Genomic DNA, 17881 nt, shown 5'->3' with positions numbered 1-17881 from the left:
TGTTCTATGTACACGTGTGTGGCAAATTGTACTTCAGGGCAGAAACCACAGAAATCTGGGTAGAGCAGACCAGAATGGATAAGAATGGCTAAAGATGAGAATCATACAAAGTTCAAAGACACTATAGCATGAAGAGTAGAAAGTCATGTCATTGAGTTGTACAGCACGGAAACAGGCCCTTTGGCCTGCCACGTCCATGAAGACCTTTTTGCCTATCTACACCAATCTCATTTGCCCACATTAGGTCCATATCTTGCCTTCTATGCCTTGCCTATTTAGTGACTGCCTAAATGACTTTTTATCGTAGTGATTGTATCTTGTTTCCACCATTTCTTCTGGTGTGCAATTTAGATATCACACTGTGTAAAAAAAACTTACCCCTAAGAGTCTTTTCAAAACTCTTCCTCTCATCTTTTGAAGCCCCTAGGAAAACATGTCTGTTCTAAATTCAATTTTATTTTGAGCAGCTAGATTTCACTTACCATTAGTGAGGGGTCAGTCTCGGTATTCTCATCTAGGTAATCCAGCAATGCCTTCTGTAGCTGCTGAACTTCGTCCTCAATCCCTGAAACCTGTAGGATTTAAACCATTAGCAAATACTTAGACTGATACACTCACACAAGAGGGTCATCCATTATGATCACATAGAGGTTCAGTCTGCAGGTGATGCAAAGCTTGGAAATAATATTCATTGAGAACGGTAGCAAAAATACAAGGACGTTTATCCCACCATGTTTCTGCCCTTTTCATCAGTCTGTCCTCAGATTTTTGGAATATGTATGGGGGGTGGGGGGTTTTCTTGGGAAGCTGTTCTAGGCTGTCAGCCAAATCTGCTGCCTGGTTACTTTATCTGTAGTTCTACTGTAGTACTTTTTACCGGTATTTTTCAATGGTTTGCTCATCATTCTTTTTTACCTACATTTAAATAATATTATAATGGATCGAGTTATTAATTTACTTAGTTTTAACGTGAAAGGTTTAAATCATCCTTTAAAGCAAGAAAAGATTTTTGCCTATATTAAAAAACTTAAAGCCTCTATTATCTTTCTACAAGAAACTCACATTCGCAATTGTGATATTTCACGTTTTTTTAAATCGATGGAATGGGCTCCAATTTCATTCTTCTTTTCAAGCTAAGTCTAGAGGGGTTTCAATTCTTATAGATAGGACCGTTTCATTTGATCAACATAAGGTCATAACTGATACTAATGGCCGTTTCATTATAATATCAGGGAAAATAAATAATAGACCAGTGGTATTGGCTAATATTTATACTCCAAATACAGATGACCCAGGATCTTTGAACGATTTTTGTCATTTCTACCAGACATGAACTTTTATTCTTTGGTCTTTGGAGGAGATTTTAATCTCTGGTTAGATCCCAAATTATATAAGTCATCTACTAAATTAGCAGTTCCTAATAAATCAGCTTTATTTCTTCAATTGTTTTTAATGAAAACTGGGGTTATTGACGCCTGGCGTTTTTTGCATCCAGAGGATAAGGAATATTCCTTTTTCTCTCATGTTCACCATACATATTCCAGGATTGACTACTTTTTTTATTGATAACCAAATGATTTCATCAATTTGATCCTGTGATTATAAAGAAATTGCTCTTTCAGATCATGCTCCTGTCTCAGACAAATAGATTTTGGCGTTTTAACCTAACCTTGTTATGTGATAAAAATTTTTTCCAATTTATGGAGAAACAAATTACTCTTTTTTTTAAAGAAAATTCGTCGGAAGAGATTTCTAGTCTTACCATTTGGGATACTTTCAAAGCCTTTATTAGAGGTCAAATTATTTCTTATACGGCAAGCATTAGGAAAAAAAAGCTGATAGAGAAAGAGCTGATCTAGTTGATCAATTGAAACTATTAGATCAAAAATATGCTTTGAATCCTGATCCGGTTTTATATAAAAGGCGAGTTGAAATTAAAACTAAATATGCTCTTCTTTTAACTTATCCAATTGAAAGTCAACTTTTAAAAGATAAAAGTCAATTTTATATTCATGGAGATAAAACAGGTAAATTACTGGCTAACCAATTAAAAAGTTCCAGAGCTAGGTGGCAAATTAAAGAAATTTCGAAAGCCAATGGCGAGAGGACAACTGATCTTTTAGAAATAAATGATACTTTTAAAGAATTCTATTCTAAACTTTACAGTTCTAATTTTCCCAAAGATAATACTGTAATGGATAATTTCTTTGACCAATTATGTGTTCCTACACTTTCCACTGAAAATGGAAAACAGTTGGATCAATCTATCACATACGAGGAAATCGCCGAGGCTGTGCGATCTTTACATTCTGGAAAGTCTCTGGGTCCGGATGGATTTCCCGGAGAATTCTATAAGGCCTTTTCCTCTTTGCTTATACCTCATTTATGTGCTGTCTTTTCAGATTCTTTTAAATTGGGAAGACTACCACAATCTTTTTATGAAGCTTCTATTTCACTTATTCTTAAGAAAAATAAGAACCCAACAGAATGTGTTTCATACAGACTAATTTCGCTACTTAATGTGGATGTTAAAATTTTATCTAAAGTTCTAGCTTGTAGATTGGAGAATATCTTACCTTCAATTATATCCGATGATCAGACTGGTTTTATTAAAAAGCGATATTCTCAATATTCGTCGTTTATTGAATATTATTTATTCTCCCTCTAAGGAAATATCGGAATGTGTGATATCTTTAGATGCTGAGAAGGCCTTTGATCGGATTGAATGGAATTACTTATTTAAAACCCTAGAGAAATTTAATTTTGGGCCTGATTTTATCCAATGGTTTAAATTACTTTATTTATCCCCTTCTGCTTGAGTTCTCACTAATTTTCAAAATTCTAAACCTTTTAAACTTCAATGTGGAACCAGACAGGGATGTCCTTTGAGCCCTTTGCTCTTTGATTTAGAACCTTTTGCTATTTCTTTCCGAGAATCTAGAGCTATCTTTGGTATCTCCAGAAGAGGTATTAACCATAAAGTTTCTCTATATGCTGGTGATTTATTACTTTTTATATCTAATGTTGAAGCCTCGTTACCTCCTGTGCTTTCTTTACTTTCTCGCTTTGGTCATTTTTCAGGCTACAAATTGAACTTATACAAGAGTGAACTTTTTCCTCTGAATAACTTGGTACCATTTGATATTAACATTCCTTTTAAAATTGTAAGAAATCATTTTACCTATCTGGGGGTGTCAATTACTAAAAATTATAAGCATTTATTTAAAGAAAATTTTTTCACCTTGCTTCACTATGTGAAAAGGGTTTTATCAAGTTGGTCCCCCCTTTCTATATCATTGATTGGTCGAATTAATGTTATTAAAATGAATATTTTACCTAAATTTAAATATCTATTTCAGGCTTTACCTGTTTTTATTCCTAAATCCTTTTTTGACTCTCTTGAGTCAATTATATCTTCTTACATATGGAATAATAAACATCCTAGATTAAATAAAGTTCACCTTCAGAAGGTTAAAAAGAATGGAAGTTTAGCCTTACCTAATTTTAGATTTTATTACTGGGCAGTCAATATACGAAATCTTACATTTTAGTTACATTACATTAATCAAGAGGCTTGTCCAGTATGGGTCTCTTCGGAAATTAAGTCTTAAAAAATTTTCTATTATCTCTTTGCTTGGTTCTTCACTTCAAATGTCATTAAATAAACTAACAGATAATTTAGTAGTTAAACATGCCTTGAGGATTTGAACCATAGAACCATACAGCACAAAACAGGCCCTTCGGCCCACCATGTTGTGCCATCCATCAAACCACACTCACACTACCTAAACCTTTCCTCCCGCATATCCCTCTATCTCACATTCCTCCATGTGCCTATCCAATAAACTCTTGAACCTGTCCAATGTATCTGCCTCCACCACCACCCCAGGTACCAACCATGCACCAACCACTCTCTGGGTGAAAAACCTCCCTCTGACATCTCCCCTGAACCTCCCACCCATAATCTTAAAGCCATACACTCTCGTCTTGAGCATTGGTGCCCTGGGAAGGAGGCACTGGCTGTCTACTCTATCCATTCCTCTCAATATTTTATATACCTCTATCATGTCTCCCCTCATCCTCCTCCTTTCCAGCGAATAAAGCCCTAGCACCTTAAGCCTCTCCTCATATTCCATACGCTCTAATCCAGGCAGCATCCTGGTATCCTTCCTATAATGCGGCGACCAGAACTGAACACAGTACTCTAAGTGTGGTCTAACTAGAGTTTTGTAAAGCTGCATCATCACTTCGCAGCTCTTAAACTCAATCCCACGACTTACGAAGGCTAACATCCCATAGGCATTCTTAACTGTTCTATCCACCTGTGAGGCAACTTTCAGTGAACTGTGAATATGAACCCCCAGGTCCCTCTGCTCCTCTACACTGCCAGGTACCTTGCCATTTACCTTGTACTCTGCCCTGGAGTTTGTCCTTCCAAAGTGTACCACCTCACACTTCTCCGGATTGAACTCCATCTGCCACTTGTCAGCCCAGCTCTGCATCCTATCAATATCCCTCCACAGTTCTGACAGCCCTCCACACTATCCACAACACCGCCAATCTTAGTGTCATCCGCAAACTTACTAACCCAGCCTTCCACCCCCTCATCTAAGTCATCTATAAATATCACAAAAAGTAGAGGTCCCAGAACCGATCCCTGTGGGGCACCACTAGTCACTGCCCTCCAATCCGAGGGCACTCCTTCCACCACAACCCTCTGCTTTCTACAGGCAAGCCAATTCCCTAATCCACACAGCCAAGCCTCCTTGGATCCCTTGGCCTCTGACCTTCTGAAGAAGCCTACCATGAGGAACCTTATCAAACGCCTTACTAAAATCCATATAGACCACATCCACCACACTACCCTCATCAATCTTCCTCGTCACCTCCTCAAAGAACTCTATCAGGCTTGTGAGGCAAGATCTTCCCTTCACAAATCCATGCTGGCTGTCCCTAATCAGTCATTATTCTCCAGGTGTTCATAGATCCTATCCCTTAGAATCCTTTCTAACAGCTTACCCACCACAGATGTAAGGCTCACCGGTCTGTAATTCCCTGGACTATCCCTACTACCTTTTTTGAACAAGGTTACAATTTGGTTACAATTTAGAAAATATTTTGGTTTATTGAGTTTTTCTTTGTCCAGTCCCATTTTCTCTAATTATTTTTTTAAACCTTCAATGATTGATGTAGTTTTTAAAGAGAGGGACAAATTAGGTATTACTTGTTTTCAAGATCTGTTTGGAGGAAACCTTTCTTCATTTGAACAATTGTCTACCAAGTATAATTTACCAAAAACTCATTTTTTTTAAAGATATTTACAAATTAGAGATTTTCTTCGATCTCAATCTCTTTGTGTCCTGATACGAATTTATTAGATGTAATTTTTAATTTGGAACTCTTTCAGGATGCCTCAATATCTAATATTTATGACAGATTATTAGGAATGAGTAAGGTGCCACTAGATAAAATTAAAAACGCTTGGGAACAAGATTTGTAGATGTCAATTTCCGAGGAAACTAGGAATGAAATTTTCAAGTTGGTTAATACTTCATCATTATGTGCTCATCATTCTCTCCTTCAATTTAAAGTGGTCCATAGAGCTCACTTGTCAAAAGATAAACTATCCTGTTTTTATTCTGATATATCTCCTTAATGTGATAAATGCAATAAGAGTGGCTTCCTTAATTCACATGTTTTGGACGTGTCAGAGTCTTAAGAAATATTGGATGAGGTCTTTTATACTTTTTCTGTACTTTTTAAAATAAATTTTAAACTTAATCCTTTGACTGCACTACTTGGGATTGTTGGAGAAAAAGATATAACTTTGAAGGCTTCTGATTTGCATATTCTGGCTTTTATTTCTCTTATAGCCAGGAGAGCAGTATTGCTTAAATGGAAGGAAGCTACTCCGCCTATGCATGTTCAATGGTTACAGGATGTTATGTCATACTTGAATCTAGAGAAGATTCGCTGTTCAGCTTTTGAATCTAACCTAGACTTTCAAGCCCTGTGGGGACCCTTTTTGAATTATTTTCAAAATCTCTGATTTGGGGACTAAAATGCAGATATTGGCTGACACTGTACTTTTTTTTAAGGTTTTTCCTTGCTGTTTCTTCTATCCAACAGCTTCAGGTTTTGGTAGTGGGGGTAGATTTTTTTTTGTAATAAAATATTTCGATTTTTTCTTCCTTTATTAACAAAACTACTAAATGTGATTATTGATTTAGAGTATTGCAATCCTAAGTACGACTTAACACAAGGTATTCAGTAGTATTTTCACTCTCTTTCTTGATGCATGTACTCTGTATTTTTTTCATGGATTTAATAAAAATATTGTAAAAAGAAAAGGCATATGTCTTCCGTATATATTTTTGGAATATAAAGTATTGGAAAATATAGGTGTCCTATCTCACTTCTGTACACTGACATCACCACCTGTGATTCATCCAGGTGTCATCAGCGAATTTGTATGTGGCATTGAAGCTGTGCTTAGCCACACAGTCACGTGTGTATAGGGAGTAGAGCAGGGGGCTAAACACGTAGCCTTGAGGTGCACCAGTGTTTATGGTCAGCGAGTAGATGTTGTTACCAATCTTCACTAAATGAAGTCTGCTGATGAGGAAGTCAAGGATCCAGTTGCAGAGGGACGTACAGAGGCCCAGGTCTTGAAGCTTGATGATAGGTTTGGATGGGATGATTGTGTTGAATGCCAAGTTGTAGTCAATGAACTGGAAACTGGCATATATGTTCCTGTTGTCCAGATGGTGCAGAGCAGAGTGAAGAGCCAGAGAAATTGCATCTGCTGTTGACCTGTTGTGGTGGTCGCAACTTGGAGTGAATCCAGGTCATCTCTGAGGCAGGAGTTGATTCACACCATAACCAACCTCTTGAAGCACCTCATTACGACTGATATAAACGCTACCAGACGATAGTCATTGAAGGTCACCACGCTCTTTTTGGACACCTGTACAATAGATGCCTTTTTGAAGCAGGTGGAAACCTCAGACTGCAGAAGCGAGAGGTTGAACATGAGCGGGAAAGATTAAAAAGAGTAAGTCTCGTTGCTGATGAGTTTCACTTTGCAGGAGCAAAAGCGAAAGTGGGAAGGAGTTAAAAGAGCAAACCTCGTTGATTAGCTAATTGGGCAGCAGCTGCCAACAAAAAGTTAGGGTCAAGTGGAGTGACTACTTTGGAGTGGAGAGCTGAGGCTTTGGCGTGCGTGCGTGAGTGAGTGAGTGAGTGAGTGAGTGAGTGCAGGCCAAGGTGAGGTTCTGGTAAGGTCTCTTTCTTTCGTATTGCACAGCTAGAACAGTAGGAATGGCAGTTAGGGCAGTGGTATGCTCCTCTTGCAGGATGTGGGAAGTCAGGGAGTCCTCCAGTGTCTCTGATGACTACACCTGTGAGAACTGCACCCGGCTGCAGCTCCTTGCAGGCCATGTTAGGAAACTGGAGCTGGATGAATCATTTGGGAGTCATAGAGAACTACAGCACAGAATCAGGCCCTTCAGCCCATCTAGTCCATGAGGGTCTGGTTTTCTGCCTAGTCCCATCTACTTGCACCCGGACCATAGCCCTCCATACCCCTCTCATTCATGTACCCATCCAAACTCCTTTTAAATGTTACAATTGAACCCGCATCCAACACTTCTGCTGGCAGCTCATTCCACCCTCGCACCAGCCTCTGAGTGAAGTAGTTCCCCCTCAGATTCCCCTTAACTATTTCACCTTTCACCCTAAACCTATGACCTCTAGTTCTAGCCTCACCCAACCTGAGGGGAAAAAGCCTGCATGCATTCACCCTATCTATACCCCTCATAATTTTGTAGTGTAGAGATTAATGCAATGCTATTACAGCGCCAGCAACCCGGGTTCAATTCCTGCCGCTGTCTGTAAGGAGCTTATATGTTCTTCCCATGAGTCTGCGTGGGTTTCTTCCGGGTGCTCCAGTTTCCTCCCACATTCCAAAGACGTACAGGTTAGGAGCTGTGGACATGCTATGTTGGCGCTGGAAGATGGTGACACTCGCAGGCTGCCCCCAGAACATTCTCAGTGACGCAAAAAGATACATTTCACTGTGTGTTTTGATGTACGTGACAAATAAATAAATATCTTATCTTATCCTTCTGTAAGATCTCCCCTCATTCTCCTGCACTCCAGGGAATAAAGTCCTAACCTATTCAACCTATCCTTGTAACTCATGTCCTCAAGTCCTGGCAACATCTGTGTAAATTTTCTCTGCACTCTTTCAAGCTTATTGATATCTTTCCTGTAGGTAGGTGACCAGAACTGTACACAATACTCTAAATTTGGCCTCACCAACGTCTTATGCAACCTCAACATAACATCCCAACTCCTGTACTCAATGCCCTGATTTATGAACAGTGTCAAAAGTTCTCTTTACAACCCTATCTACCTGTGATGCCACTTTCAAGGGATTATGCATCTGTATTCCCTGGTCCCTTTGTTCTACCGCACACCTCAGTGCCCTACCATTCACTGTGCAAGTCATACCCTGGTTTGTCATCGCAAAGTGCATAACCTCACACTTGTCTGCATTAAATTCCATCTGCCATTTTCCCAGCTGGTCTAGATCAGTTTGCAAGCTTTGATAGCCTTCCTCGCTGTCGACTAGTGGTCACACCTAGGTTGCAGGATGTAGGTAGCTGGGTGACTGTTGGGAGAGGGAAAGGGAATAGGCAGTCAGTGCCGGGTACCCCTGTGGCTGTTCCCCTCAATAACAAGTATACGACTTGGATACTGTTGTGAGGAACAACCTACCAGAGCAGAGCCACCACGGCCAGTCTCTGACACTGAATCTGGCTCTTGGCTCAGAAGGGGAAGCGGGGGAGGTGGGGGGGGGGGTGGTGGCAAGAAGAGTAGAGTGATAATGATAGTGGATTCATTGGTTAGGGGAACAGACACAAGATTCTGTGGGTGAGAACCAGACTCCAAGATGGTATGTTAGTTCCCAGGTGCCAGAGTCAGAGACGTCTGGAATCGAGTCCACAGCATTCTGAAGGGGGAGGGTGAGCAGCCAGAAGTTGTGGTACACATTGGTACCAATGACATAGTGAGCATAAGGGAATGAGGTCCTGAAAAGTGAATATTGGGAGTTAGGAAGGAAGCTAAAAAGTAGGACCTCAAGGGTACTAATCTCTGGATTGCTACCTGTGCCACACACCAATGAAGGAAAGAATAGGAAGATGTGGCAGATAAATGCGTGGCTGAAGAGTTGGTGCAGGGGGCAGGGTTTCAGACTTGTGGATCATTGGGATCTTTTCTGGGGAATGTATGACCTGTACCAAAGGGACAGGTTACACCTGAACTCGAGAGGGAGCAATGCTCTTGCGGGCAGGTTTGCTAGAGCTGTTGGGGAGGGTTTAAACTAGGTTGGCAGGGGGATGGGAACCAGAGTGTTAGGTCAGATGATGGAGCAGTTGATGTACAGGTAGATGCAATGTGCAGAGACTGTGAGGAAGGATAGGTAGTGGATAGGGTATAAATGCAGTTGGTTGGATGGGTTGAAAATTGTTTACTTTAATGCGAGAGGTATTAAGAATAAGGGTGATCAACTTAGAGCACAGATCAATACATGGAATTACAATGTTGTGGCCATTACAGAGACTTGTGTGTCACAAGGGCAGGATTGGCTGCTTGATGTTCTGGGGTTCAGATGTTTCAAAAGGTATAGGGCGGGAGGGAGGTAAGGGTGGGGGGGGGTGGGGGTGGAATGGCATTGTTAATCAGGGATAGTATCACAGCTGCAGAAAGGGAGGACATTGTGGAAGGATCCTCTGCTGAGTCAGTGTGGTTGGAAGTCAGAAACAGGAAGGGAACAATCACTTTATTGGGAGAATTCTATCGGCCCCCCAATAGCCACTGGGACACTGAGGAACAGATAAGTAGGCAGATTTTGCAAAGGTGCAAAAATAACAGGGTTGCTGTCATGGGTGACTTCAACTTCCCTAATATTTATTGGTACCGCCTTAGGTTTAGATGAGGCAGCATTCGTCCGGTGTGTCCAGGAAGGATTCCTGACACAGTAAGTGGACAGGCTGACTAGAGGAGAAGCCATACTGGATCTAGTACTAGACAATCAACCTGATAAGTTGGAGGGCCAGCATTCCGGAGACAGCTACCACAGCTCCCCGATCTTTTAGATAGCCTTGGACAAGATAGGAGCAGACAATAATGGGAAGGTATTTAATTGAGGGAGGGCTAATTATGATGGTATTAGACAGGAACTTGCGAGTGCAAATTAGCCACAGATGTTCTCAGGGAAATGCACAAGACAGCAGAAATGTGGAGGCTGTTTAGGGAACACTTGCATAGCTTCTGGTTAGGTTTATCCCACTGAGACAGGCAAAGGACGGTAGGGTGAAGGAACCATAATTGACAAGAGAGGTGGAACATTTAATCAAGCGGAAGAAGAAAAAAAGGTTTCGGAAGCAAAAATCAGACAGGGCTCGAGAGTTATAAGGTAGCCAGGATGGAGCTTAAGAAGGGACTTAGGAGAGCTAGAAGGGGACATGAGAAAGCCTAGGTGAGTAAGATTAAGGAAAATCACAAGGCATTCTACACATACGTGACAACAGGAGGATGACTAGAGTGGGGGTAGGACTGCTCATGGATGAATGGGGAAACATGTGCCTGGAGGTGGAGGAGGTAGGGAAGGTCCTTAAGTAATACTTTGCTTCAGTGTTCACCAGGGAGAGGGACTTGGACGAATGTGAGGTTAGGGTAGGACTGGCTAATGTGCCGGAGCATGTCGAGGTTAAGAAAGAGGCAGCGTTGGAACTTCTGATAAACAACAGTATAGATAAGAACCGGGTCCGGATGGGATATACCCCAGATTACTACGGGAATCAATGCAAAAGATTGCTGGGGTGTTGATGATCATCTGTGTCCTCCCTGGCACAGGAATGGTACCAGAGGATCGGAGGATAGCAAATGTTATTCCCTTGTTCAAGAAAGGTAATAGAGATAATCCTGGGAATTATAGACCAGTGAGTCTCACGTCAGTGGTGGGCAAGCAATTGGAGAGGATTGTTAGGGACAGGATTTACAAGCATTTGGAGAAGCATATGGGATCTTATTAGGGATAGTCAGCATGGCTTTGTGAGAGGCAGGTCATGCCTCATGAGCCTCATTCAGTTTTTCAAGGAGGTGACAAAACAAATTGGTGAAGGTAGAGTGGTGGATGTGGTCTATATGGATTTTAGTGAAGTACTTGACAAGGTTCCCCATAGTTGGGCAGTCACAGTAGTGTAGCAGTTGGCATTACGCTATTACAGCGCCAGTGACTCAGGTTCAATTCCAGTCACTGTCTGTAAGGAGTTTGTACATTCTCCCCGTGTCTATGTGGGTTTCCTCCGGGTGCTCCAGTTTCCTTCCACATTTCAAAGACGTGCGGGTTAGGAAGTTGTAGGTACGCTATGTTGGTGCCGGAAGCGTGGCGACACTTGCGGGTTGCCCCCAGAACACTCTATGCAAAAAGATGTATTTCACTGTGTGTTTCAATGTACATGTGACTAATAAAGTTATCTTATCTAGGTTCATCCAGAAAGTCAAGAGGCATGGGATCTACGGTAAGGTAAGTCACTGGGGCCGGATGGGATATATCCAAAGTTATTACGAGAAGCGAGGGAAGAGATTGCTTTGCCTTTGGCGATGATCTTTGTGTCCTCACTGGCCACAGGAGTAGTGCCAGAGGATTGGAGGGTCGCAAAAGTTGTTCCTTTGTTTAAGAAAGGGAGTAGGGATAACCTTGGGAATTACAGACTAGTGAGTCTTTCTTAAGTGGTGGGCAGATTCTTCCAGTCAGGATTTATGGGCATTTGGAGAAACATAGGCTGATTAGGGACAGCCAGCATGGCTTTGTGAGGGGCAGGTCATGCTTCATGAGCTTGGTTGAATTCTTTGAAAATGTGACAAAGCATATTAATGAAGGTAGAGCAGTGGATGTGGTGTACATGGATTTTAGTAATGCATTTGATAAGGTTCCTCATGGAAGGCTCATTCAGAAAGTCAGAACATGTTTTAGAGAACATGTTTTATGAGGAAAGGTTGAGTGAGCTAGGGCTTTTCTCTTTGGAGCATAGCAGGATGAGAGGTGACTTGATATAAGTGTATAAGATTATGAGAGGCATAGGCAGAGTGCACAGCCAGCACCTTTTTCTCAGGGCAGCAATGACCCATACCAGAGGGCATCCGTTTAAGGTGAATGGAGGAAAGTTTGGGGGAGATGTCAGAGGTAGGTTTTTTTTTTAAACAGAGTGGTGAGTGCCTGGAATGCACTGCAAGGGATAGTGGTAGAGGCTGATACAATGGGGACATTTAAGAGACTTTAGATAGGCACATAAATGTAAGGAAAAGGGAGGGTTATGGGCTGTGTAAGAGGGAAGGGTTAGATTGATCATGGAGTAGGTTTATATAGGTCAGTACAACATCATGGGCTGAAGGACCCATACTGTGCTGTACTGTTGTATGTTCTATATCTGTAAATACTTCAGCCAGTTGGTCTGCACAGATCTTTAGTATTCAGCCAGATACACTGTCTGGACCAGACACCTTTCGTGCGTCCACCCTCTTGAAGGGTGCCTAGACATCGGCCTCAGAGACTGAGATTAAAAGGTCATCCAGAAATGTGGGGGCTCGTGTGGATGTGCTATAGCTCCCCTTTGAAAGTGTGCATAAAACGCATTGAATTCATCCAGGAGTGATGGGTCGTTGCCACTTATACTAACCAATCTCACCTTGTGGGAAGTAATATTGTGCAAGCCCTGCCACAGCTGTCCAGCGATCATCCGTGATTCCAGTTTAGTCTGAAATTGCCTATTTGCGCTAACAATGGCCTTCTGGAGGTCATATCTGGACTTCTTAGATGACTCTGGGTCGCCAGCCCTAAATAGATTATGAATTTCCTGGTTCATCCAGGGCTTGTGGATGGGGAAGACTCAGTATTTTTGTGGGTACACATCCAAACACATGAAGTCAGGGATGACTGCGGCATATTCGTTTAGGTCCGATGAGGAATCCTTGAACATGGTGCAGTCCATCAACTTAGAGCATTCCCGAGTTCGTCCTCCACCTCTCCCATCCAGCTCTTCGTAGTCCTCTTCACTGGTGCTGCGCTCGTCAGGTCTGTCTGTACGTAGGCAGAAGAAGCACAGCTAGGTGGTCAGATTTACCAAAATGCGGGTGAAGGATGGAGCAGAAAGCATTCCTGATGGTGGTATAGCAGTGGTCAGGTGTGTTGGGTCCTCTCATGTTGCAGGTGATGTGTTGATGGTAGTTAGGCAGAGACTTCTTCAAGCTAGCCTGATTAAAGTCTCCCGCCATGATGAGACAGGCATGGCGGTACACTACTTCATTGTTGATTACAGCACTTAGTTCCTCAAGTGCCAGCTTGATGTCTGCCTGAGGTGAGGTGTAGACTGCAGTCAGGATGACAGCGGAGAACTTTCTTGGTAGGTAGAACTGTCCGCATTTTACTGCCAGATGTTTCAGGTCAGGGGAGCAGGAATGGGACAAGACCATCACACCTGTGCACCGTGATGAGTTTATCATAAAGTAGATGCCGTCACCTTTTCCTTTACCCAACACTGCTGTTTGGTCTATGTGGTGGATCAAAAATCCCTCTGGCTAGAGCGATCTGTCAGGAGAGTTGAGGGTGAGCCATGTCTCTGTGAAATAGAGTACATAGCAGTCCCTCATATCTCTCTGATAAAGCAATCTTGCTCTAAGGTCTTCTGTCTTGTTATCCACTGACTGCACATTGGCGAGAAGGATGCTTGGGGTGGTTGGGGGGGGGGGGTGGGGGGGGGGTGGTGCTCTTAAGCCCCTGGGCTTCAGTCTTACCTGAAGCCCTTCCTGATGACCATTTTCTGACACAATGGAGGGCTCACTGACACTTCCAGCTGCTGTATTTGCCTTCTGGGTGTTCTGTCGAGTCTGTCCAGCATTCGTAAGATCGTTAATGCATTTAAACAGCTTAAAAGCACATTATTTCCTGTAGTAATTTCCATTGCAGATTTCAGTTTTAAAATGTCAGATCTTGAGTATATAACTATATTCCTGTCAGCTGCTAGCAAAATCTCACCTCTCTCCAGACCACATCCCTCTAAACCTTTCCTATCCATGTACCTGTCCAAGTAACTTTTAAATGTTGTTAATTTACCTGCCTCAACCACTTCCTCTGGCAGCTCAATCCATACATGGATCTCCCTCTAGGTGAAAAAAAGTTGCCTTCAGGTTCCTATTAAATCTCTCCCCTCTCACCTTAAACGTATGCCCTCTAGTTCTTGATTCCCAACCTTGCAGAGGCCAGATGCCAACTCTTGGACACTTCCTCCTACCTACCCCTGAACCATGACCCCACCAAAGACCCCCAGGACATTATCTCCCGCACCATCACTGACCTCATTACCTCGGGAGATCTCCCCCCGCCTCCCCCACAGCAACCAACATGATAGTCCCGCAACCTAGGACTGCCCACTTCTATCTCCTCCCCAAAATCCACAAGGTGGACTGTCCTGGCAGACCTATTGTCTCCGCATGCTCTTGCTCCATGGGGCTCATACCTGGACACTATCCTGTACCCCTGGTCCAATCTCTTCCCATCTATGTCTGTGACACATCAAAAGCTCTCCAACTCTTCCATAGCTTTAAGTTCTCCAGCACGCACAACCTCATCTTCACCATGGACGTCGAGTCCCTATATATCTCCATTCCCCATCATGATGGCCTCACTGCCCTCCGCTTCTTTCTTGATCAAAGACAAAACCAGTCCCCTTCCACTAACACTCTCCTCCACCTGGCTGAACTTGCCTTCGCCCTAAACAACTTCGCTTTCGATTCCTCTCAGTTTCTACAGACCAAGGGCATTGCTATGGGCACTCGCCTCTCTCATTGACTATATTGAACAGTCTCTGTTCCAAGCCTACTCCAGCCCCATTCCTCAATTCTTTCTCCGTTATATTGACGACTGCATTGGTGCCACGTCTTGTACCCGTGCAACACTCGACAGTTTCATAAATTTCGCCATGAATTTTCACAATGGTTTCCAATTCAACTGGACTATCTCTGACACCTCTCTCTCCTTCCTTGATCTTTCCATCTCTATCTCAGGAGATTCCTTATGTACTGACATCTTCTATACAAACCCACTGACACCCACAGCTACCTCGATTACAGCTCCTCCCACCTTGTCTCCTGCTAGGATGCTACTCCTTTTTCTCAATTTCTCTGCCTCTGCCGCATCTGCTCCTATGATGAAGCTTTCCACTCCAGGTCATCTGAGATGTCCAACTTCTTTTCTAACCGGGGCTTCCCCGACTGTGATCGAGAGAGCTTTCATCCATATCTCTGCCATTTCCTGCACCTCTGCTCTCACCCCCACCCCTCCCAGATGCAACAGGGATATGGTCCCTCTTGCCCTCACATTTCATCCCACCAGCCTAAATAGCCAACACATCATTCTCCACCACTTCCACCATCTCCAACGGGACCCCGCTACCAAGCATATCTTCTCCTCCCCACCCTTTCTGCCTTTCGCAGGGACGGCTCTCTCCACGACTCCCTCGTTCACTCCTCCACCCCACCCATCCCACTCCCACCCCGGGAACTTTCCACTGCCCCTGCCATAGGTGCAACACAGACCAAAACAGTCCTTTCAAGTGAGAAAGAGATTCACCTGCACCTCCCTTAATATCATCCACTGCATTTGGTTCTCCAGGTGTGGCCCCCTCTACATTGGTGAGATCAAACGCAGACTCGGTGACCGTTTCACAGAACACCTGCACTCTGTCTGTAACCACAATCTGCATCTCCCTGTTGCCGGTCACTTCTCCTCCCACAGTATCATAGATATGTCAGTCCTCGGCCTCCTCCACTGCCAGGAGAATTCCAAGCACAAACTGGAGGAAAAGCACCTCATTTTCCGTCTTGGAACCTTGCAGCCTAACGGCATGAACAATGAATTCTACCACTTTAAGTAATCCCCACCCCCACCATGTTTCTTCACTTCTTCCCTTTCCTAGCCTCTCTCTCTTTTTTCAAGCCCTTTTTTCCCTTTCTCTCCTTACCTTTGACCCATCCCCCAGTGGATCTGCACTCCCCTCCTCCCCTGCACCTGCCTATCACTATCTCTTACTTGCACCTACTTATTACCACCTTGTGTCCTCCCCGCCTCCCCTCTTTTGTCCTCCTATCACTGCTCTGCTTTCCCTACTATATATTGGTCTTCCCCTTTTCCTAGCTTCAGTCCTGAAGATGGGTCCTGACCCAAAATGTTAACCACTTGCTTTTCTCTACGGATGCTGCCTGGCCTGCTGAGTTCCTCCAGCATCATTGTGTTTTTCCTCTAGACTCCAGCATCTGCAGCCCTTTGTTTCTCTGGAAAAAAAGACTGTTCATTAACCCTTTCTATGCCCCTCATGATTTTATACACCTCTATAAGATCACCCCTCATTCTCTTACGCTCCGATGAATAAAGTCCCAACCTTCTCAACCTGTCTCCATATCTCAGCCCCTTGAGTCCTGGCAATATCCTCATATGTCACCTCAGCACTCTTTCCAGCTTAATGGCATCTTTCCTATAGCAGGATGACCAAAACTAAACACAATCTTCCAAATGCAGCCCCAACAACATCTTGTCCAAGAGGAACTTCCCAGATTTCCCCCTTCCCCCAAATAGATCCAGATTTTTAATCTTTTTTTTGGTCTCCCAAGAGATTACATAATTTTGGGTGGTGAAGTTATTTCAATTCTGTGGGGTAGGTTGGTTGCACCAATAGGTGTTTCCTGTTGGAGGTACTTCAATGTACATCGATCCTTCCCATTCCTCCAGAAATCAGCATAGATCTCCACTACTCCCAGACTGCTGTTGCTTTCTCCCATCCCAGGACTGCCTATTTACCCCATTCATGAATGACCATGATTCATTCTCCCACCTGTTTGAGTATCCGGTTGATTGACTCCCGATCCATTTTGCAGGATACAGCGTCTTTCCTCAGCCGTGCTGCTACTGTTCCGAGATAATCAAGTGAAGCTACTCGCAAGGCCATTTCTGTTGACTTGTTACTGAACTGGTGAACCTGTATTTTGGGATAGAAGAATGGAGTGCTTGAAACAGTGGATGCAAACTGTATGCTTTCCTGCTTTAAGCTATCTTTCCAGACCTATGAACTCTGTAATTCTGAATGAGTTATTTGTAGGCATTCCCCAGCAGAATGCCCCAATTGATTGGCTAATTACTACTACGTGCCTTAAACAAATTCCCACAGCCCTTGACTGTTCATCAGGCCCATTACAAACAGCACGACTGAGAGGCAGAAGTACAGGTTGACACTGTGGTGCTGAATTCATAACATTATTGACCGAAGAGACTGCTGGGGCATTGACAATGATATTTGCATCCTCCCTGGCCATGGGGGTGGATGGCAAATGTTGTTCCTTTGTTCAAGACAGGTAATAGGAATAATCCTGGGAATTATAGACCATTGAGTCTTACATCAGTGGTGGGAAAGCTATTGGAGAGGATTCTTAGGGACAGGATGTACAAATATTTGGAGAAGCATTGTCTTCATAGGGAAAGTCAGCATGGCTTTGAGAGGGGCAGGTCATGCCTCACGAGCCTAATTGAGTTTTTTCAAGGAGATGACAAAACAAATTGATGAAGGTAGAGTGGTGGATGTGGTGTATATGGACTTTAGTACGGCATTTGACAAGGTTCCCAAGGAAGGTTCATCCAGAAAGTCAGAAGGCATGGGATCCATGGAAATTTGGCTGTGTGGATTCGGAATTGGCTTGCCCACAGAAGGCAGAGAATGGTAGAAGATGGAGTGTATTCTGCTGGGAGGTTGGTGACTAGTGGTGT

General features: G+C 43.3%; 1 protein-coding gene across 1 annotated transcript in view; it reads right to left on the bottom strand.

Moving 5' to 3' along the window:
* The window catches only part of LOC127572471 (nipped-B-like protein), a 469472-nt gene that overhangs the window by 138980 nt on the left and 312611 nt on the right, over nucleotides 1–17881 (bottom strand). Inside the window, exons 19-20 of the mRNA XM_052019793.1 lie at nucleotides 16956–17099; nucleotides 483–572 (exon numbers count right to left, since the gene is read on the bottom strand). Coding sequence (XP_051875753.1) covers nucleotides 483–572; nucleotides 16956–17099 — 234 coding nt within the window. The remainder of the gene's footprint in view (nucleotides 1–482; nucleotides 573–16955; nucleotides 17100–17881) is intronic.

This window comes from Pristis pectinata, chromosome 7 (genome assembly GCF_009764475.1).
Source record: "Pristis pectinata isolate sPriPec2 chromosome 7, sPriPec2.1.pri, whole genome shotgun sequence".
In the NCBI taxonomy this organism is placed as follows: domain Eukaryota; kingdom Metazoa; phylum Chordata; class Chondrichthyes; order Rhinopristiformes; family Pristidae; genus Pristis; species Pristis pectinata.
Note: the sequence above shows the minus strand (reverse complement) of the source record. Positions and strands in the feature narration are given on the sequence as shown.